At 55.7% G+C, this 19691-nt stretch overlaps 1 protein-coding gene and 1 long non-coding RNA gene across 3 annotated transcripts in view; one reads left to right on the plus strand and one right to left on the minus strand.

The window, feature by feature from the left end:
- Positions 1–19691, minus strand: part of LOC310847242 — a 107014-nt gene that overhangs the window by 53527 nt on the left and 33796 nt on the right. The window lies entirely within an intron of this gene.
- Positions 6340–19501, plus strand: TGM5 (transglutaminase 5). Of its 2 annotated transcripts, XM_083744259.1 has the most exons (13): positions 6340–6512; positions 7129–7305; positions 8986–9237; positions 9967–10085; positions 10743–10871; positions 11688–11865; positions 12664–12802; positions 13180–13283; positions 13822–14061; positions 16173–16520; positions 16615–16775; positions 17135–17268; positions 19013–19501. In XM_083744259.1, exons 1-13 carry the CDS (start codon positions 6503–6505, stop codon positions 19185–19187), a joined length of 2166 nt encoding a protein of 721 aa, XP_083600385.1. In that variant the 5' UTR covers positions 6340–6502; the 3' UTR covers positions 19188–19501. The 2 variants fall into 2 exon arrangements, with proteins under 2 accessions (XP_083600385.1, XP_083600384.1); XM_083744258.1 differs by lacking the exon at positions 6340–6512 and having other exon boundaries at positions 6670–7305; positions 19013–19270.

Genomic DNA, 19691 nt, shown 5'->3' on the forward strand with positions numbered 1-19691 from the left:
TGAAATCAAGATACACAATGTCCACAGCATTCTCCTGATCCATCAAACAAACAGAAAGAAATGAGATTCATTTGACATGACTTATTTTTGAGAAACCCATGAAGGATCTTAGTAACCACCACATTTCCTTTTGGCTGAAACAAATTGTTCAGGGTTAAAACAAAAAGGGATTGTGAGGAACTTCAAAAGGACCTCTCAAAACTGAGTGAATGGACAGGAAAATAGCAAATGCAATTCATTATAAGAAGAGTAAAGCAATGCACAATGGGGCAAAACCCCCTAATTTCACATAGGTGGTTTGGGCAACCAGGGAGCCAAAGGAGTGCCAAAGGGGGAAAAGGAGATTGCAGAGAACTGAGTGAATTATTTCACCTGTTTTCCAAGCCAAAGATATTGGGCTTGCTCACACCAGAGCATTCTTTAGATGCAAATTACTGCCTCACTATTCAGATTAGACCCATGTTGCCCACACCCACACGTAGTTGAACTGGTATATGAAGAGCCCTTTCAGTCTTTCCTGTTCGTTCCAAGAGGCCTTCCCTCTGCTGTTTGTCCTCACCTTCTAATTTATTGATTCTATTATGCCAATTAAACACTGACAGGACATGAACACAGCAGCTGTGCAAGCACCTTGGTTCCTTTTTATAAAAAAATTCACCACCCAAGAAATGTGTAAAAGCAGAGTCAGGCAATTTCCTCTCTCCCTTCCCTTCAGCCATGATTCTGTCTCCGTACATCTATGGTTCCACCCATGTGGGTCTTTGGTCACGCTCCCTGGAGTGACCTGGTCAGTGAGTCCTGGGTCATGGGCAGACCATTCCCTCGTGAGGTTTGGGTTGAAGGTGGCACATGCCACTCTGCAGGTTGGTCCAGTCTTGGAGGAAGAGGGAATCGGATGGATTCATGAACACTTGGTGGGGGGCATGTTTCCATCTGACAGAGCCGGCACTCCTGCCAAGACTCTTGTCTCACTGTGGAATAAGAAGATGTGTAGAACCATTGACACGGTTGCTCCAAAGTGCCCTCGCTGCACTAGGGAGCCTGTAGTCCGTGTTGGCACTCCCAGTGCCCTGCCTGCAATGAAACAGGAGGACCAGTGGCTAGAGCACAGGTGGCGTAAGGCTCAGGTGAGGCTGCATCACCCTGCTCACCACCTGGCTGTGCTGGCAGTGAAGAAAACCTGCTTTTCCTCTGCCACCATTGCGTCCCTAAGTTGCCGTCTGGCAAAGCGTTTCTGAGAGGTGAATGGGCTTTTGCTGTCTGGCCAAGAGAGTGTTGCCCCGGCCCCCTCAAAGACCCGCAGATGCAGAGACAACTTGGCAAAGCTCTTCAGGAACAAAATTGCTCAGATTCAGGCGGACGTGGATGTGCCACATCCAGTGGAAGTGCCTAAAGCGTTGCCTTTCCCATCCACACTGGACTGGTTTAGATCATTGCCGCTTGAGGATGTAGACAAGCTGCTCAAAAGAGTGTGTCCCACCTGTCCCCTTGGCCATTCATTCATCCCAGGCTGGGTTACAGAATTAAAACTCAAGACTAAAAACAATGTAAAAGAACTTACAAGCACAGAAATAAGGTGGACCTAGAAACACGCAGCTCAAGTCTCCAAAGCCAGGGCAGAGAGGTGTCTCTTCAGCATCCCCGGAAGCTGTACAATGAGGGTGCCAGGCCAGCCTCTGTGGGGAGAGAGGGACACAGCTTAGGGGCTGCTACAGAGAAGACCCTCTCACCCCACCCCCCACCCCGCCTCTGAGGGCAGAGGAACTACCAAGAGATCTCCCTCTGTCAATCTCAGCTCCTGAGAGGGTCTGTAGGGAAACATTTGGGTTTAACAACCAGCATGAGCACTTTGACTTGAGCTGGGAAAGGAACTGGCAGCCAGTGCAGCTGTTTTGAAACAGGGGTTCACTAGAACCCCAGCCAGTAATTAAAAAGAGCTCATTGCACTAATCCAATCTGGAAGTCCAGAGCGCAGTGGCCAAGTCCTCTCTGTCCAAAAGGGGTCATAGCTGGTGAAGCAGCCAGAGTTGGAAAAAAGGCCCCCCTGGCCACTGAAGTCACCTGAGCCTCCAGCAACTGGGTCCAATCCAGGAGCACCTGCAGACTGCAAACCGGCTCTTTCCAAGGCAAAGGCCATCCAGGAGAGGCCGCCTCCCTCCTTCCTAGGTGAGAGAACGTGGGGCACATAAACATCTCAGTCTTTTCAGGATCCACCTTCAGTTCCTTGGCTCACATCCAACCATCACTTCCTCCAGGCGCTGGTCTAGCACCTCAACCGCCTCCCTGCTTCAGATGGAGGAGAGAGATAGGGCTGGCTCTCATCTGCATATTGATGACAGTTCACTCCAGCTCTCCTGACAGCAGCTAAATATAGATGTTAAAGAACCTGGGTTCCCAGACCCGTGTCCATCTTGGCTTCTTAGTGTTTGCCATAGGGGGCTGACTGGGAGGGGGGACCACTGACCTTGAAGGAGGTGGTGGCAGTGGCGTAGCGTGGGGGGTGCAGGGGGGGCAGCCGCACCGGGCGCAACATCTGGGGGTTAGGGGGCGCAAATCCACGGGTTAGGGGGTGCAAATTACTTACCTTGCCCCGGATGCTGACAACCCACGCTACGCCACTGGTTGGTGGAGCATTGCCTCCTTAGAAAATGCTCCCTGGGCCTAGAACTGCTGGCTTCCCTTTCGGGGGCAAGGCGCTCAAGGTGATTGGGGGGGGGTCCACTTTCAGGCAGGCTTGGAGGAAGCTGATTACTTGGGTCCCTTCTAGTCTGGCTTGAGGCCCAATGAGGGCACTGAAACTGCCTTGGTCACCCTGGCTGATGACATGTGCCAGGAGAAAGATGGATCCTTGATCTCTTGTTGACTTCTCAACGGGATCCTTTTGGAGCAGCTTAGGGAGGTGGGGGGGGGCACTGGGCTTCGGTGGTTCTGCTCCTGCCTCCAAGCCCATTTCCAGACGGTAGCTGTGGGAGCCTGCCGTTGCTTGCCTGGGAGTTGTCCACCTTGTCCCTTGTGCTATTTGCCATCCACTGTATAAGCAGCTTTTGGGAGCTGCCATCGGGAGTTTTGGAGTGAAGTCCATCTTGCCAAGCAGACCCTTTGGCAGCAGCCCATCTGCTTGGCATACCTTGTCATACGGAGGGCCTGCCCTGATGCTGGAGGTGCAGAGTCAGCCGAGAACTTCTTTCAACTGTTCTGCCTTGTACTTTTGTTCTCGTTGTATGTTCTGTAGTTAGTAATATTAAATGTTTTTATTTTCTGTTTGGGATTTGTAAGAGATGTCCCAACTTTTGTGTTCTGAATAACCTTTCTTCTTAATAAATTTGGAAAAGGGATTTCCCCCTGCTCCTGTCTTTTGGGGAAGCTGAACCAGTGCTTAACCCTTTAGTCGCCTACCAGAGCCTGTTGGATTTCTGTCTGTGCCACAGTAAAGTGACACAGAGTGGGGCAGCCCTGTAAAACTGAAGAGTAATCTCCTTCCTTAGGTTACTTTTCAGGGGCTGTTCTGAGATAAGGAAGTGGTTGCAGCCAACTACTGTTCTGTTTTTGTGTTCTGAAAAAGCTTTTGCGTACCTCTCTCTCTTCCTGCTGAATTTGCAGGACAGGTTGGAGAGGTAGAGCGCATGCGCAAATGCTACAGCACCATTTTACATTGGCTATTAGCACCCTAGATGTATATTTTTAGGACCCACCTTATTTTTGTGGTTGTAGGTTGTTCTAAACTGTTTTAACATTGTGTCTTAATTGTTGTGAAGTGCCTACGGACATTACACGGAACAGCGGGCAATAAATCATATATTTATATATATATAAGCTCCTTCCATGCCCTTTTTAGCATACTCAAAAAGAAATGAAAGCAAATTATCAGCGTACACACACACACACACACACACACACCCTCAGATTGCTATTGGGTGCATATTTTTTTCTTTGTGGTTGGCTTGTGCTGTTTTCTGGTTTTGCACATAGCAGTGACCAAAAGACAAAGCCAGGATTCCTCCATCCAGGAGCAGACTACAGACAGAAAAGAGATGACTGCCTCAATTGAGGAAGGAGTGGGACTGGAAGGGGAGTACAGTAGCAGAAAGTGACAACTGATTCAGTCACCCAAAAACAAATCGCCTGAGACCCACAGGGCAGATGCCACATCTGAACTAACTTGAAGAGGAAAGGTGGGTTTTTATGAGGAGGAACTGGGTAGAGAGTGGTCCCTCAACGGGGTCAGCCAACGAAGCTGAATGTTGAAAGACAAATGGAAGTACAGAGGTACCTTGGTTTACAAACAGCTTAGTTGATGAACAATTTGGATTAAGAACGCTGCAAACCCAGAAGTAGGTGTTTCAGTTTGTGAACTTTGCCTTGGAAGCAGAACATGTTCCGCTTCCTGTTGAGTGTAAATTGAGGCCCCTGCTGTTATGGGAAAGCATGCCTTGGTTTAAGAACACTTTGGTTGAAGGATGGACTTCTGGAACGGATTAAGTTTGTAAACCAAGGCACCACTGTATATTGACATGGAGTGCAGAGTGAAACTGTGGAACTCAAGGACAAAAGAAGGGCCTGCAGGATCAGGCCAATGGGGCCCATCTAGTCCAGCACCCTGTTCTCACTGCCAGAGGATCTTCCCTCCCGTCTTTGGAAGCACTGCTGCCTCCAGCTGCGCAAGGGGAGCAGAGCCTTGGACAGACCTCTCCTCCCCCCCTTAAAGCCATCCGGGTTGGCGGCCATCCTGTGGCAGGGAGTTCCATAGTTTCACCATGTGCTGCAGAAAATGCTGGCTGCCCCTTGCAAGGCGCTGAGGGGCCGAAGGAGGCAAGCGGGGGGGCTATGGGGGTGGCGCTGTGACACAAAGTCCTTCCCTTCTGTCTGCAGACAGACAGACACAGGCAGAATGACAGGCGGAGCTGCTAATCCACCAGCTCAGGCATTCTTGGCAGGGGAGGGAGAAGGAATCCACAAACCACAGTGGCTCAGCCTTTGTTTCCCAGGCTGGTCCTGGCCTGCCCACCGCTAAGCCCAGGGCCGCCTGAGAGGCAGAGAGGGCAGCTCGGGGCCACTTCCTGCTCCTCCGGCTGGCAGGAGACGCCTGCGGCTGGGGGGGGGGGAGCAGGGGGTCCTGGAGCAGGTTGCAGCATCCGCCTCTTGGCAGGGCTTCTCTCCTCTTCCCACACATGGGGAGCCGGCTAGGGCCACATCCTGACATCTGTGGGGAATCCTGGGAACGGTCCTTTGCTAAGGATGCCGGGAACTGTAGCTCTGTGAAGTCAGCGCTCAAACTACGCTTCCCAGGACCTTTCGCAGGGGGATGTGGCCAGAGAGGGGGCTGCCCTGGGCCCTTTCTGGGGAAGAGACCACCCCCCACATTCCACAAGGGCAGAGCACCTGCTTGGCATGCAGAAGGACCCAGGTTCAGTTCCTGGCAGCCTTTCCTGAGAGGCCTGGGAAACCCCAGGGAGCTGCTGCCTTAAAAGCTCCGTGTCTGATTGCGCGCTCTCTCTCTCTCTTTCTCTCTCTCTCTCTCTCTCTCGCTTTCCTTTCTCTTTCGTCAATTCAGCTTTTAAGCCCTTTTTGGCGAATTCAGAGGACTGGCGTCTTCCTTTATTGTTAGGGCAGGGGACACCCAGCCAGATGAGTGGGGAATGAATGAATGAATGAATGAATATCTGAAACCCTTCAGAGTGAGACAGAGATGCTGCCAGTCAATGCCTGCCAGGCGGAGTCCTCCAGGTGCTGCTGAACTACAGCTCCCATCATCCCTGGCCACGACCCACACAGACTGCTGCAAGCAGGGATTCAACACCCCCTGGCGGGCACCGTGTTGGTGACCCCAGCATTGGCCACGCTGAGTGAGATGGGCCAAGAGCAGGTTCCTGCGAAGGACCAGAAGGGCCTCTTTGGACCACTATCCCGCAGAGCCGCTGTTCGTAGGCAACCTCTGGGTGGCGCTGCAGCAGTGACACTCCCCCCCCCCCGGCTGGGCTGTCAGCAGCCCCACCCGCTGGCCCCTGGATGCGAGGCTGTGGGCTGGCTCCTGTCCGAGCCCCTGCAGGGAGGTGGGGTCTGCCACTCCTGTCCCCCCCCCCCGACCAACGGTGACCATGTCCTTTGAGGCCCCGTGCCTGATGCTTGGGTCGGGCTGGGAAAGGCTCCCCTGCCTGAGACCCTGCGGAGCCGCTGCTGCTGCCAGCCAGAGCAGGCACTTCCGAGCAAGAGAGAGCCGGAGCCTGACTCGGTGAGAAACAGCTGCTCCCTCCCTCTGTTCCCACGAGGAGAGCAGAGGGCAGGTGGGGCAACGTTTCTCTCAGCAAGTGCCCGTCGCGCCCACACCCGGCCTGCTCCCGGGACGCTGCTGTGCCAAGAAAGTTGGTGACTGAGCAGGAAGGTGAATCGTTCATGCCGTGGCTGCTGCCACACCTCCGCCTCTCTGGCTCCGGCCAGCCGGGAAGGAGGAAGGCGGGCAGCAGCCCGGAGGCATTCCTCAGCAGGCGCTTGGCAGAGCAGCAGCATGGCCGCGAGTGAGTCCTGGCCTGGGGGACGGGCGCCGGTTCTGAGGCGGGGAAGGGGTGAGCCCAGGGGGAGAGGGAGAGGAGGGCAGGCTCCCACTCCGGGTGCCTGGCCCCTTCTCCTCCCGCTGCTCCTGCGGGTCCCCTGGCCGCAAGCAAGGATGGCTCTGCTCTTCCACAGCTGGAGCCAGCAATGCTTCTCTGGGAGTCCTTCTGGGCTCCAACCCTCTTGCTGGCTTCCCATCATGGGCATCTAGTTGGCCACTAGCTGGGCTAAATGGGCCCCTTCTGATCCAGCAGCTACAGGGCTCTTCTTAGCGCTTATGGTTGCTAAATGGAGCCTCCATGGACAGAGGCAGTCTAGCTTAGAATTGTGGAGAGCAAGAGTGGGAAATGGTGGCTTTGGAGGTTCTTAAGCAGAGGTTGAATGGCCACCCGCCAGGGATACTTTAGTGGAGATTCCTGCATTGCAGGGGTTGGGCTAGATGACCTTTGGGGATCCCTTCCAGCTCTATGGTCCTACCGGGGGCTTCCCAGAAGCATTCAGCTGGCCACTGAGAGAAGAGAATGAGATGGGCCCCTGGCCTGGCCCAGCACTCTCCGCTGACGTCCTTTTGCTCTTTGGTAGAACTGCAGCTGGCGTTCATCACTTGGCACAGCACCAAGAACAACCTGCAGCACCGCACAGCGGAGATGGGGGGCCAGCAGGTGATCGCGCGGCGGGGGCAGCCCTTCACCATCACCCTCCACTTCCAGGGTCGAGGCTACCTGCACGGAGACTCCCTGCACCTGATTGCAGAGACAGGTAGGAGCAGGTGGGCAGGGAGAGGAAGGGGCTTGGCCTGGGGTCTCCAATCCATGAGAGGAGAGGAGAGACAGGACAGTTAGGCACCCGCATGCAGGAGGGGGCCATTGAAGGCTCTGCCTCCAGTCGGAGGCTGCAAATGTTTCTGCACACCAGCTGCTAGAAGCCCCAGGAGGGAAAAGAACTCTTGGGCTCAAACCCTGCCTGCTGGTTTCCCACAGACCCTGTTCAGCCACTGGAGGCTGGGCTAGGTGGGCCACTGGGGGCTCTTCTTCTGGCCCTCAGCCCTCACCACATCCAGGCCAGCGCCTACCCAATGGCACAGGACCTGCTGCAAGCCCTGAGGCCTCTTCTGGGTCCTGTGGTCTGCCTTGTCCACAGGGGTCTCTGCGCCCCTCCCTGTCTTCCATCTGGACTGCCTGGCAAATGCTGCCGGCCTGTGTGCAACCAAGCCTTATGAGGAACGGTTGAGAGGAGATCTGAGAGTCATCTCCAAATATCTGAAGGGCTGTCACATGAAAGAAGCTTCTTTTCTCCTGCTCTGGATGGTAGGACTTGAACCCATGCCTTCTAGCTACAAGAAAGGAGACTCCAACATCAGGAAGAACTTTTGACAGTCAGCAATCTCCCTCGGGATGTTGTGGACTCTCCTTCCTTGGGGGCTTTTTTTTATTATAAATATTTATTAAGGTTTTTTTATACAAGAAATGCACAGATAATAAACAACATTACTTATATCATAACAAAATTTCATAACTTCTTTGGACTTCCTCACGTCTCCTGCTCCCACTTACATCGTTAAAAAGTTTTTTCAAGCAAATTATCATCTTGTTTACAATCTTATATCCACTCATTTAAATATAATCTAGCAATTCTCCAAAAGGTTTATGTTTTCCTTATGTTTATGTTTTCCCTTGGAGGCTTTTAAATAGAGGTTAGATGGTCATTTGCCCTCTATGATCTAGTTGAGATTCCTGCATTTCAGGGGGCTGGACCCCCAGGGACCATTTTATGATTGCAGCCCTGAGTCCAACCAAGGCCATTGGAGCACCTGGAGTGGGAAGCCCAGAGTTCTGCCTGCCAGCAGGTGCCAAGGGAGTCCCAGATCCTGGCGGAGACCCAGAGGGGTCCTTTTGCCAGCAGAGCAGCAGCTGAAAGGGTCTCGTTCAGCGGCAGCGGGCCTCTATTTTATGTATTCATTATTGTATTTATATCCCCCCCCCCGCCCCCGTTTCTCCACAGAGCTCAAGGCAGTGTCTGGCCCAAGGTCACACCCCGGGAGCTTCATGGCTTTATGGGGATTTTAACCCTCATCTCCCAGGTCTTAGTCCTCCTCTAATCTCCACAACAACAGCCCTGTGAGGAAGGTTAGACTGAGACAGGCAGTGTCTGGCCCCAAAGGTCACCCCAGGAATGTCATGGTTAAGTGGGGGGACTTGAACCCTCTCCCAGGTTGGGTCTCTGTTGCTCTAGTGCAGTAGACAGCATGGGGAGGGGCACAGTGGCCCACCAAGGGGCAGCCTCTATGGGCAAGCCAGTTCCCACCTTCCACGGCAGTGATGAGGATGATGACAGCTCCCTTGCAGTCCAACTAGGCCAGCTCTTCCTGGCTGCCTTGACCTGGCCTGACCCCCTGCGAGAGACCCTCCAGCTCCCCTTGACTCCCCCCTTACTCTGCAGGGCCTCAGCCAGACCAGCAGGCAGGGACACAATCCATCTTCCCAGTGGGGCCAGGACATCCAGACTCGAAGCGCGCCTGGAGAGCCACCGGCAGCGCCGCCAGCGGGCCCCGATCCACGGACGTTGTTGTCTGGCCTCCGGCTGGGGCCCCCATTGGGCGTTACCAGCTGAAGATCCGCGTCGACTCCGACCACACCTCCAAGTTCTACTACCTGGGGGACTTCATCCTGCTCTTCAATGCCTGGTGCCCAGGTAGGGTGTGGGGAGACATTTGGGCGGTTCCTTCAGACCCTGAACTGTGGGGTGGGTTTTCATGGGTGGGAGAGAAGATACTAATTGCAATTTACCCCTCTCGGCGCCCTCTCCAATTGTATTTCTGTGGTCTGGGTCGCTGCCTGTCAGCCATGCAGCTCTGAGGACTCTGTTCCTTCTCCTGCTTTCTAGCAAGAGCAGGCATTTGGCAGCTTGGGCGGCTAATCTCCCCCAACCCTGCCGGGTCTATTCCTTGCTCAGCGCTGCAGCGGAAGAGTCCTGGGTCTGCATCTGGGGGCTTGGAGCATCTCCCTGGGAGCATTGGGGGGCTTTCCTGGGCATCTGTTCAGCGGGAGAGAGCCTGGCATTCTCCCCAGCAATGGAGGGGAGTGGGGCCAGCACACCCATGAGGCAAGGGGAGGCACCTGCCCCAGGCAGCAGGATCCACAGGGGCCTGGAGGTGAGGCTGGGTCCCAGGAGGGGAAGGTGCCTCTCACAACCCTCCAAGGAATCTCAGAAGAGCCTGCGGGATCAGGCCAAGGGCCCCTGGCCCACACCCCGTTCTCACAGTGGCCAACCAGAGGCTCCAGTTGGGGAAACCCACAAGCCAAAGCAGAGCACCAGCGCAGCCCCCTCCTCTCCTGCTGGCAGAGCAGAGCCCCCTCTCTCCTCCTGGCCTCCTGGGGGAGGGCTTCCCTACTCTGACCTGTCCCCTCCCCTGCTTCTCAGATGATGACGTTTACCTGGAGAGCGAGCTGGAGAGGGAGGAGTACGTCCTGAACGAGCAGGGCCTCATCTACCAGGGAAACAAGAACTGGATCCGCCCCGTTCCCTGGAACTTTGGGCAGGCAAGTACCTAAGGCGAACCCCGGTGCTGGATCAGGCCAATGACTCTAGTCCCATCCTCACAGGGGCCAACCCAGTGGGAAGCCCAGTCAAGCAGCATCTGAGACCAATCGCTTTCCCCATTCTTGTTCACCACACTAAGGTAGAGTGGCTCTGGCCATGGAAGCTCCATTTAGGAAGGCAAAGTGCTGCCGGAGGTGCAGCCTCCCCTAGTCAAGGCTGAGTGAAGATGGGGCTCCGAAGGCATTACTGGACTTCCAGCTGCCCTCTCCATCCCTGACCACTGGCCTGGCTGGGGCAGCTGGGAGTTGGAGTCCAGCAAGTGCAGGGGGAGAGCCACACCCACAAGCCCCAGCCAGACAAGGCCCTGCCCTCCCTCCCTCCCCCAGTTCTCCTTGGCCCCTGCCCAGAAGAAGAACCTGGCCAGGCCAGGCCAAAGAGCAGCAATGCAGCTGAGCCTGCAATCGTCTGAGTTTGCTTTTCTTAGCTGCCTCACACCGAGGCAGGCCATTGCTCCATCTAGCAGAGTATTGCCCACACTGACTGGCAGCAGCAGCGGCTCTCCGGGATTTCAGGCAGGAGTCTCTCCCAGCCCCACCTGGAGCTGGAGACCTTCTGCATGCTGAGCTGGCCGCCTTCTTTCTCCTCTTCCTCTGCAGTTTGAGGAGGGCATCGTGGGCATCTGCCTGAAGCTGTTGGACAGGAGCCTGCACTTCTTGCACGACCCGGGCAGGGATTGCTCCTTGCGCAACAGCCCCGTCTACGTCAGCCGGGTGCTGAGCGCCATGGTAAGAGCTGCTGGGACCACCCAGCGCTGTGGAACCCCCCCTCCCGAGGGCTGTTCCCTGATCTGCTCAGGGTGGGGCTGCTGGGACCTTCTGAGATGGGGGCCCAAAGCAGTTGGCTGGACTTGCCCTCAGCCAGGAGACAGGGCAATGCTGCATGCGCAGCCTGCCCCACGCCTGCCACCCAGGAATACAGTGTACAGGCTGTTCCAGATGGGTTTGCCATAGCTTATTCCGCTTATAAATCACTTCCAGAGGAGCACCTTGAAGCTGTTTCACAACACAGCAAAAACAATTAAAAACCCTTTAAAATTAAAAACAACTGCATGTACACAGTTTTCCTTCCCCCGGAAAGAGCAGGCATGTGGCAGGGGTGCTCCAGGCTCCCGTTTTGACTGCTGCAATGCATTGTGGGTAGGGCTGCCCTTGCAAGGTGCAGCTGCCAGAACATTAACTGGTTGAGGAAAACACTGGTTTAGGACTCCGTTCTGTCTGAAACAAAAGAGGCTGGCTAAAGCCATGTGGCTGGAGCAACCAGCTCAGAGCTCCTCACATGGAGGGAGAGAGAAAAAACACAAAGGTTTGGTGACCCAATTCCTCTCCAAGCGACAGGTGATGACATAGGCTGAGGCTGGCAGGACAGATGACTCTATGGTTTAACCCCTTCATGAACCAATTAGGCTCAAACACGCTCGAGTTCGGTATATGAGGCTGCAAGTTCAAAGCACTTTGGGAGGCTCAGTTGAGTGGCTGTGAGCTTGGCTGTGCCTGGAGGGGCCCCCTGGCACTCATGGGGCTGCCTGCCCTCCCCCCCCCCAGATCAACAGCAACGATGACAACGGGGTCCTCCTGGGCAACTGGAGCGAGGACTATTCCGGGGGCGTCCGCCCCACCGAGTGGAGTGGCAGCATCGCCATCCTGACCCAGTGGGACCACAGCGGGGGCCGGCCGGTCAAGTATGGGCAGTGCTGGGTCTTTGCAGCCGTGATGTGCACAGGTAGGGATGGGGAGCAATGCATGCTGGGAGCAACTCCCCAGGGAAACGTGGAGACCTCTGCTTCACCTGCAAAGCCAGAAGGGACAGTGCCGAGGGGACTGTCCGGCTACTATTTGTCAAGATTGTTGTAAAATGAGAAGTAGCTGTATTTTGAATAGGAAAGTGATAGGTTGCACTTGGGAACAAGAACTTCCTCACCTAGTAAGGAATTTAAGAAACACAGCATTTTTCCTGACTGAAACCTTGTAGAGAGGTTGGTACTTTAAGGGGAGGTGGACGGAGGGGGGGCAGGGAGCAATACACAGGGCAACTTTTAAATACTGTCAGTGAAAGCAGGTGGCCCATCTGGGCCAAAGGGAGAGGCAGGTGTGCCAGTTTTCCTTAGGGGAGAAACAGGGGGTGGGGCGGCCAAATAGTGGGCTGGAGAAATGGACCCCCGAGTCCCCTCTGATGCACACACACACACACACACACAGAGAGAGAGAGAGAGAGAGAGAGACTTTACTCGTGGGGCCCAGAGACTGGCCCCATGGGAAATGGGGCAGATATGGGGGTCCCTGTAAGAGCCTCACCCCAGCTGCTTTATCACTGGAAGCTGAAGCTGCTGCTATTAACATGCTCAGAGGCTAGTTACAGGAGCCAAGTACAGGATCCCGGCAGAACTGGCACAGCCATCCCTTCCCCGGGGGGGGGGGGTGACAGCAGCACTTGGTTCCCCCAGCAGAAGCTGAAGGGCAGCAGGTGGGGAGGGGTCCCAGCTGCCCAGGACGGCACTCAGCTGCACCCTCCTCTCCCCAGTGCTGCGATGCCTCGGGATCCCTTCACGAGTGGTGACCAACTTTGACTCGGGGCACGAGAAGGACGGGAACCTGATTATCGATGTCTTCTATGACAAGGCCGGGCACCTCTTGCCCACAGAGAGCAAGGACAGCATCTGGTGAGATGGGGCTGCCTCCTGGGGGGCCCTTTCCCCCTCCCCTCCCAACTGCCCAATCCTCCGGGGCCCCTTCTTCTCTGCATCCCGCGATGGAGGGAGGACCACCCTGACTCAGGGGCTCCTTGCCGGGGATGGAGTGAGGCAAGGCCTTTCCTTCCCAGGTGGGCCTTTGACCTCAGATCAAACCCAAGACTGGGCTCCTCTCTGCCCAAAGAGAGATACAGCCCCAAGCGGAGGCTGGAGGGGGGGGACATCTGTCAGGGATGCTGTGATTCCCCCCTCCCTCATGATGACCCCAGAGGTGCATCTTACCACAAAGCACACCCCTCCCAGCTAGAGAGACCATCTCTTTGGGCTCTGCTTGTCGTCTTCTACAGGAACTTCCACGTGTGGAATGAGTGCTGGATGGCGCGCAGAGACCTTCCCCCCGGCTACCACGGCTGGCAGGTCCTGGATGCCACCCCCCAGGAGCGCAGCAACGGTGCGTTCCCCCCGCTCCTCCTTCCAGCCTGGCCTGGGCTTGGCCTGACTGCTTTCCCATCATGCCTCTCTCTGTCTCTGGGGGACCTTGGAGGGCAGCCCCATGAAGACGCTGAGCCAGTGGGTGGAAGCTGTGACAAAGGCCAGCGTCATGCTACAGATCTTTAGGGAAGGAACGGGAAATAAAACTCCCAATATCATAACCTTAGATTATACCAGTCTAAGGTGCGACCACATTTGGAGTACTATGCAGAGTTCTGGTCACCTAAAGGATATTATGGAGTTGGAAGAGGGTCAGAAAGGGCGACTGAAATGATCCAGGGGGTGGAGCAACTGCCTTATGAGGCAGGAAGCGCAGGGCTATGGATGCTCCTAGCCAGGCTGGCCCTGCTCTGCCTCCACAGCATCTGAATTCCAGTTTTGGGAAGCCACAGGTGGGGAGGGGGCTCCTGCGCTCAGGTCCAGCTGTGAGAACAGGATGCTGACCTGGATGGGCCCTGGCCTGATCCAGCCCTGACATTTCCCTTCCCTCCTGGCAGGGCTATACTGCTGTGGGCCAGCCCCTGTCAGCGCCATCCGGGAGGGAGACGTGGACGTGCGCTTCGATGCCCCCTTTGTGTTCTCCATGGTGAACGCTGACCGTGTGGCTTGGCTGCTGGACGGGGCAAGGAAGGAGAAGCTCCAGTGGGACACCAGTGCTGTTGGGAACAACATCAGCACCAAATGCGTTGGGAGCGATGAGCGGGAGGACATCACCAGTGCCTACAAATACCCAGAAGGTAGGGAGATGGAGGAACCCACGGCCACCCAGAAAGGCATCCTGCACCCGGCCAGCTGGCCTGACTCAGAAGTTGCAATCTGGATTCACCGTTCCTGCAGGCGGTTACAGAGGAGCAGAACAGATTGTTCTGGCCTGGAGACAGAGCCGGTGGAGAGGCCTCTTGGCCAGCAGGCTCCTAACTTGCAGGGTGCTATTCCCTCATCTGAAGGCTGTGAAATTCTCAGCCAGCATGTCTGATCCTGCTTGTGATGGTGGCAGCAAAGCGCCTTTAGTGGCTGGGGCACAGGGAAGGCAGGAAGCCCCGGTTTCCTGGCTGCTAAGAGGCTGCCGCAAGCACCTCGCGGGTGAGCCTGAGGGTTGCTGCACTGTCAAGGCTGGGCTGGGGCTGGGCTTTGTGGCGCACGATTGTTCTTGCGATTGGGTCTTCGAGGGCCGGGGGCCACAGGGAGGAAGCTGCCGCTGCAGGAAACCTCAAGCAGCCGGAGCACAAGCTGGGAGTGGCTTCTACGAGCTCTGCTCTAAAAAACAGCAGCTGCAAAATGCCTGCAAAAAGATCCACATGAAACCCCACATGAGTGGGGTCATCTGGAGTCCCTTGTCCGCAATATGCTGATGACACACAGCTGTCCTTTACATCTGCAGGTGGGCAGTGGAAGTGCTGGACTATTGTCTGGTCTTGATAATGGACTGGATGAGTGCCAGCCAACTGAAGTTCACTCCGGATCAGGGTGGTTCCCTAGACTGGATGGCTGGGAAGTGGCCTTGATGGGGTTACACTCCCTCTGAAGGAGCGGGTACGCAACTTGGGGGTACTTCTGGGTCAGGTGGTCTCAGTGGCCCAGAGTGCTTTCTAGCAGCTTCATCTGGTGGCCCCGCTGCACCCTTATCCAGATAGGGACAGCCCAACTTCTGTGGTCTATGCTCTGGTAAGCTCTAGGTTAGATGACCGCAACACATTATGCGTGGGGCTGCCTCTGATGAGAGTTCAGAAACTTCATCTGGTGCAGAACGCAGAGGCCAGGTTGCTCCCTGGGGCAAGATGGTTGGAGTATATAATGCCAATCCTGGCTCAACTGCTCTGGCTGCCAATTTGTTTCCAGACCCAATTCAAAGTGCTGGTGCTGACCTATAAAGCCTTCAGTAACTCAGGATATGAGCAATCTGGACCCTGCAATCATCCTCTGAGGCTGTTCTTCGTGTGACTCCTCCGCAAGAGGTCCAGAGGGTGGCTACATGAGAATGGACCTTTTCTGCAGTGGCTCCCTGCTTGTAGAATGCTTCCCCCAGGGAGTCCCGCCTGGCGCCTTCATTACATGTCTTTCGGTGTTAGGCAGAAACATTCCTCTTCTCCCAGGCCTTAGGCTGGTTAAACAATCTACGGCTTTTTTCAAGGTGTTTGTTACTGGTTTTTCTGCTTGTTTTTGTTATGCTATGTATTTTGTGTTTTCGTTTTGTATCTTTATGCTGTAAAAACCACCCTGTGATCTTTGGATGAAGGGCGGGCAGTTTATAAATTTAGTAAGCAAGTAAAATAACATAAATAAGTTCAGGGCTGCTAACCCTGCTGATTCTGCTCTGCCTCCCTGGTGAGAGACAGGAACACAGTCCCAGTTGCTGGAAGCCACAGGAGGGGAGGGGCTGCTCTTGTGCTGGGGGGTCCTGCTTGCTGGATTCCCCTTGGGACTAGCCTGGGGCCTCCTGGGGCCTGATCCTGCAGGGATCATCTTATGCAGACTGCAAGTAGGCTAGCAGAGATCTGGTGCCTCTGATGGCTCTGCCAGTGTGGTGTAGTGGTTAAGAGCGGTAGACTTGTAATCTGATGAACCAGGTTCGCTTCCCCGCTCCTCCACCTGCAGCTTCTGGGTGACCTTGGGCCAGTCACACTTCTCTGAAGTCTCTCAGCCCCCCTCACCTCACAGAGTGTGTGTTGTGGGGGAGGAAGGGAAAGGAGATTGTTGGCCGCTTTGAGACTCCTCCAGGAAGTGATAAAGCGGGATATCAAATCCAAATCCAAACTCTTCCGCCCTTAGCCAAGCTCCGGACCCAGGGGGTGTGTGCCTCACCTCATGCACTCACTGGCCTTGCCTTGTCCTTCCTCTCTCCCCACAGGCTCCCTGGCAGAGCGCCGTGTGTTCCTGAAGGCCCTCGGCCAGAGGCAGCCGCTCAGCCCCCCAGTGCGATACAGGTCGGGAGTCCTTCCGGTTGCGTTCTCTGCCTCTGTGGAGGACAGGACCCGGGAGCCGCCGCCGGCCATGGCCCAGACCTCTCTGAAGCTCCAGCTGGTGGAGAGTCCTGAGGTGGGCCAGGACATCCAGCTGGTGCTGGTGGCCTGCAACCTGGAGTTTGTCCACAAGGAGCTCAAGCTGAGCCTCAGCGCCCAGGCCGTGCTGCACGATGGCCACCCGCGGCCGCCCTTCTGGCAGGAGACCCTGTACCTCTCCCTCCGCCCCAGGGAAGGTAAGGCGAGTGGTAGGGGGAGCGGGCAGGCCTCCTGAGGCGCTGTCTCTGGGTGAAGGAGTGCCGCCCGCCTCTGACACGGGCCTCTTTGCAGAGAAGGAGCTTCCCTGGACCATCTCCTACCAGCAGTACGGGCAGCAGCTGGGAGAGGATAAGCAGCTTCGCGTCATCGCGCTGGGGGAGGAGAACACTACCTGGCTGAAGACCCTGGCAGAGAAAACCATCACCATGGCCAGCCCCAGCCTGGACATCCACGTAGGCACATCGCCTCTGGGTTGGCAGGGGTGGCACAGTGGGCTGCTCACCTGGGAGATGGGACCGCTACTGTGGGGTCGAGTGCAGGTTTGCCAAAGGCTCTGTTCCTGGGAGCCAAGACACATGACCGGCTCCCGCCCTGGCACACACCTTGCAACCCACCTGCCTCCCTCCGATGTGGTTTGGGTGGGCTAAAGCCATGCAGGCTCAGCAAGAAACATCCCAGCCTTCTTCAAAGTGGGGAACAAGCTCCCCCACCGCCCAAGTTTCAGGCCAGGCAAAGAGAGGGCTGGGGGGTGGGCACCTGTCCCAAAGAGCCCCCCTCCCTTCTGCTCCTAACCGCTTGGTCCTTGGCACAGGTGTTGGCCTCCGTGGTGGTGAACCAGCCCTTCCCGATCCAGGTGGTGTTTGCCAACCCCCTTTGGGAGCCCGTGGGCAACTGCGTCTTGACCATGGAAGGCAGTGGGCTGGTGAAGGGCCAGCCCCAGATACAGTGAGTAAGGGAGCAGGGGGGCAGAAAGGCTGGTTGCAACTCATCCCTCCAGGCGCCCACATGCATGGGGTGAACAGTTTCAAAATCCCATCCTTGGCAGCAAAATTTAAAATCACAGACTGTAAAACTTTGTTCAGGCAACAACTTGGGAAGGAAGTAAAATAAGACTTACTTACTTTATAACCATGCACTGGATCACAGCAACAGCAGTAATAAAAGCTATGCAAGCAAAATACTTACATTTACAGTATAACCAGCTGGCATCTGCCTGGCACAGGCGACATCTGCCCTCTTTGTGGTCAAAGGAAGAGAGAGGAAGAGGAAGTACTCTATGCTCCTCCCTCTCCTAGAGAGGAGGGGAAATGACATCACACAGAGCCCTCTCTACCAATTGTATTTCTATGGTCTGAGTCTCTGCCTGTCAGCAATACATCTCGGTTGTCTTAGCTCAGGGGTCTGCAACCCGCGGCTCTGGAGCCGCATGTGGCTCTTTTACACCTTTGCCGCGGCTCCGGGGCGGATACTAGCGAGGGGAGGAGGCACATTGTGCTCCCCGACACTCCCCACTGTGGCGGGCGCTGTACTGGCTGTGACGTTGCATGGGGGCGGTGCGTGCGTTAGTTATGCACCGTCCCGACGTCACCTTCCCGCCCGCCCGCTGTCAGATCGCGGCTCCAGAGATATATTTGCTTTAAATGTCGCAATGGTTTTGCGGCTCCCAGTTTTTTTTCTTCGGAAACGGTTCCAAGTGGCTCTTTTTGTCTTAAAGGTTGCAGACCCCTGTCTTAGCTCCTCCTCAGGCTAACTTGCAGGTTTGGCTACTACCCCCTTGGGGGGAGGCTTCCACTCCCACGCGTGATCTCCTGGAGGAAGTGCCGGCCAAAGGAGGATTGGGGAGCAAGGCAGTCAATTCACAGTTCTGCGTCTCTGCTGTTTGGGAGATCTTTGGGGCAGGATCCCCCCCCCTGCTCCGTGTGTGTGTGAATGTGCACGTGGCCCCTTCTCTTCCCCGTCCACTATCAGCTCTGGAGCCATTTCTGAGCAGGAGCATCCCTGGAGGTCAGGGGCCCAGCAACACATTCAGTTGCCTCTCTGGCACCCTGGAACTACAAACAGCAGAGAGACCTACAAGCAGGAAAATATGTGCCTAAAGAGTCTTTAGGAAAAAAGGAATAAGCAGCCATACAAACTGGAAGATTTAGCCTCCTTTCTGATTTACAGGAGCGTAGCATTGGGGGCCAAAGCCTTTGTTGCCAGTCAGGGAGGGAGATGCTGTATTTTGTCGTGAAGGGGCTGAAGGGGCAGAGAGAGAGAGAGAAAGAGAGAGAGAGAGAGAGAGAGAGGAGAAGGCGACGAAGACCTTCTCCCACAGGGGCCTCCATATATCTTCCTTCCCTTTGGTCAAGAGGTTGGATGGCCACCTGTCAGGGACAGAATCATAGAGTTGGAAGGGACCCCTGAGGGTCATCTAGTCCAACCCCCTGTAATTCAGGAATCTCAACTGAAGCATCCTTGATGACAGATGATTTATTTATTTTCTCCACTTCAGGGGGTTGGACTAGATGACTCTTAGGTTCCATTCCAGCTTTACGCTGCTATGGTTTATGCCTCCTTGGCACTGTGAGTGCCCCCCCTTTCCCCCCCCCCCGCCATTTGGGGCTCATCACTGCCTCAGAGCTGGTAAGAAAGGAAAGTGTGCCGTCCCTTTGGTCTCCTCCCTGCCAGGCTCTTCTTCTCTTTGCAGGTTGGGGCCCCTGGGCCCCCGGAAGCAGACCAGCGTCCGGCTCCAGCTGACGCCCTACAAGAGCGGCCCCCGGCAGCTGCACGTCACGCTCAAGAGCAGCCAGTTCCCCCCCGTCAAGGGCCACAAACAGCTGCAAGTGGCCCCCCGCTCGGGATGGAGGTGTCGCAGGGACTGACTAAGCCGGGACCCCCGGCAGCGCCTGGAGGGCCACGACTGCTCAGACCCCCTTTGCCCCCTCCTGTAAAAGTCTGCATTCCCATCTGCCTTCTGCCGCCGCAGACCCCCGCCTCCCCCCGTCCAGGCAGGCAGCAGTCCTTCCGGGGAAGAGGCCTCGCTATCCTGCGCCCCAGTCCCGCGCAGACACACCGTCGCTGGTGGAGATAGAGACACTTACCGTCATTATTCAATCAATGTCATAAAAAAACTGCGGCTTACAAAGAGAATAAAACAATTAGGCTGTCAATAAAAGCAACTCTTTAGAACATAAAATCGGCAATAAACTAACGCGTGTGCACAGGCTTTCCTGAACCAGAATGTCTTGCGCACCCTGCTCTCCCCAGCGAGGCGAGAGAGGGCGGCGAAGGCGCCTGCCTGAGGTCAAGGGGAAGGGAGTTCCAGAGGGTAAATGCTGCCGCACTAAGCGATCGGCTTTTTAGAAATGCGAAATGCATGACAGTTT

This window comes from Podarcis gaigeae (assembly GCF_964106915.1).
Source record: "Podarcis gaigeae genome assembly, chromosome: 6".
NCBI lineage: Eukaryota > Metazoa > Chordata > Lepidosauria > Squamata > Lacertidae > Podarcis > Podarcis gaigeae.

What these genes read in the sequence shown, in the direction of transcription:
- TGM5 (XM_083744258.1), top strand. Translation starts at nt 7,068, where the DNA reads ATGAGATGGGCCCCTGGCCTGGCCCAGCACTCTCCGCTGACGTCCTTT. An exon ending in CTTCAATGCCTGGTGCCCAG is followed by an intron (nt 9,238 to 9,966) that starts GTAGGGTGTGGG and finishes CCTGCTTCTCAG; the next exon opens with ATGATGACGTTTACCTGGAG. An exon ending in AAGGGCCAGCCCCAGATACA is followed by an intron (nt 17,269 to 19,012) that starts GTGAGTAAGGGA and finishes TTCTCTTTGCAG; the next exon opens with GTTGGGGCCCCTGGGCCCCC.